This window comes from Asterias amurensis, chromosome 17 (genome assembly GCF_032118995.1).
Source record: "Asterias amurensis chromosome 17, ASM3211899v1".
Taxonomy (NCBI): Eukaryota; Metazoa; Echinodermata; class Asteroidea; order Forcipulatida; family Asteriidae; genus Asterias; species Asterias amurensis.
The window spans coordinates 15,732,689-15,735,188 of record NC_092664.1 but is presented as its reverse complement, the minus strand read 5'-3'; the positions used below and the strand labels follow the sequence as shown (position 1 = coordinate 15,735,188).

Here is a 2,500-nt window from a genome sequence, read left to right as displayed (position 1 = left end):
TCCGGCTTTGGCTAAGTCTGTTGGCTTCGGTTGGCCTTACCTGTTCTATACGAGGACAGCCATAACGTCGAAATTCGTTGCGTATTCGAATTTACATTATGCGCGCATGGGAAATATTTCGATGGTGAATTCATGCAAGAATGTGTAATACCTTGGAAAGCTGCTTCCTCTGGATCGAGACAAGCCGATGAGCAGACAACCCCTATATCCTCATAATGTTCACAGTTATTATTCCCCCATCCAATGTGCGAACAATCAGCTAAGCTAGACTCGTTCCCAATGCAGACCACATCATCCAAGAAAATGTCCCCAGATCCAGCACCAAACCAAGTGGTACTGTATGTAGCGTTATGGTATCCAAGGTAGTGGCAAACCACGTTAGAGTTCAACCATCCCCATAGATCGTCACAGACGGTACCCCATTCTCCATCGTGATACACCTCCACTCGTCCTTCCCAGGGGTAATAACCGCCTGCCAATCGTAGACTTGAAACATTTGATCCTTTTTGTCAAAATAAAAGACAACAAGAAAGAAGTTGTTATCAACCGAGCATCTTAATATGGGTAAAACTCACTGGTCATCAAAGTTACTCTTATTTATTTATTTCCAGGAAAAGACTGATACAGAGAAGTAATATTATAAATAAGACTACAGAGAACAAGCCTGCATAGTAACAAGAATCGAACATAATCACTATCTACAGGTGATTTAGACAACAAGCCATATACAATTTGCAAGAACACAATGAAATGAAGTTGACCCTTCGTTGCAAAGAGTAAACCATTGTGATGTATGGTAGGCACAATATTATAGGGCACTATAGGTTTTGGGTAAATTTGCCTGTATATATACATCCGAATCAAACAGCGAATTTGTGTAGTGTCCGCCATATTTGACCAAAAAAGACGTGTGTGCTTTCAGATGCCCGAGAAGGGCACCATACCTAAATCATTTTGTAGATTCAAATTTTGTTTTTCTTAAATGTTTCATCTAATCAACAGCTTTCCAGTGCTCTTCCCAGCAAAATTATCTTATGGTCATTAGTTTGTAGAGTAATTGCCAGAGGTATGGAACAAAACACCAGTGGTAAATTAAATAGAGAACTAGTGTATTCATTGCGTAAAAAAAAAAAATTAATATCTTTATCTCAACTGGGTGACACATGCAATGGCAACAAAGTTATTAAAACACGATTCATGTACAATAAAATGCAAAGAAATTAATAAAGCCTTGGAAAAAATAATACAATATTGATCATGGTACTCAAAGCTATAAGAGGCAGTGTACACTGTTGGTAATTACTCAAAATTATTATAAGCATAAAACCTTATTTGGTAACATTACGAGAATGAGGAGAGGTTGGTGGTACAAAATATTGTGAGAAACGGCTCCATCTGAAGTAAAAGTGACGCATTTTTCGAGAAAGAAGTAATTTTCCACAAAATTTGATTTCGAGACCTCGGATTTAGAATTTTGAGGTCTCGACATCGACCATTGGAATACATACAACTTCGTGTGACAAGGTTTTTTGTTCTTCATTATTATCTCGCCAGTTCGACGACCAAATTGAGCTTAATTTTTTCACAGGTTTGTTATTTTATGCATTATGTTGAGATACACTGTGAGAAGCTGGTCTTTGGCAATTACCAATAGTGTCCAGTGTCTTTAAAACTATTTTCTGTTTACATTGTTGTAGCATTATTTTGATATAATTTCTGTATTTTGTGTTGGGTTCGTTGTACATTGTTTTCCCCGTCTATTTAGTTTGGATCAGCATGAACCACTCAATAAATCTAGTTGAAGTTAAAAACGGGAAATCCCCTTGATCCACTAAAAAGCTAAAGGAGGGAGTCCCCGCTGATTTTCTACTCTCCGCTAAGATAATAGTAAACACGCAGTAAACAGTTGCTTTTGAGCAATCTCCAAATCCAAATTAGTCTACTCCTACTCTTAGCAAGACAAGTTCTAAAAAAAAACCACAATCTACACATTAAGTAGATAAACACACAAGGTGTAACCGCAAACCAATGATAATACTTTACCTACGAAATGCCTAAAAGCCTATAATTCTATGGTTATTGCTATTAATTGAACAAACATATAAACATACAAACACTCCATTTAGACAAGATAACAACAAAACCGTTTTGTTCAAGGAGGGTTTGAGTGTATATCATATGAAGTAAAGTGAGTGGTCGTGCGCCCATTTAAATGAGTCCAAACATGTAGTTCTAATCTTGCCGCATTTATCAAAGCGTGTTATAGGTTTGTGCGTCAATGGGAGTTAACATCATAATGTATTTTGTACTTAAAGACATTTTAAACCTGCTTTGCTTTCCTTTTACCACAACGGAAGCGTGATTCGATGGAGATTGATTGACTAATACATCTCCAGTTCGTTAAGTGCTCTTTCATCTTGTCTCTAAGATCCTTTTTTTTTCCGGTGACATAGAGAATTAATCGTCCCAAGTGCTCGTGTCCCACATAATGACAAATTGT

The 2,500-nt window shown here is 37.1% G+C and overlaps 1 protein-coding gene across 1 annotated transcript in view; it reads right to left on the bottom strand.

Moving 5' to 3' along the window:
- Nucleotides 1-2,500, bottom strand: part of LOC139950149 (uncharacterized) — a 19,502-nt gene that overhangs the window by 10,918 nt on the left and 6,084 nt on the right. Inside the window, exon 2 of the mRNA XM_071948774.1 lies at nucleotides 152-502. Within this exon, the coding sequence (XP_071804875.1) occupies nucleotides 152-502 (351 nt within the window). The remainder of the gene's footprint in view (nucleotides 1-151; nucleotides 503-2,500) is intronic.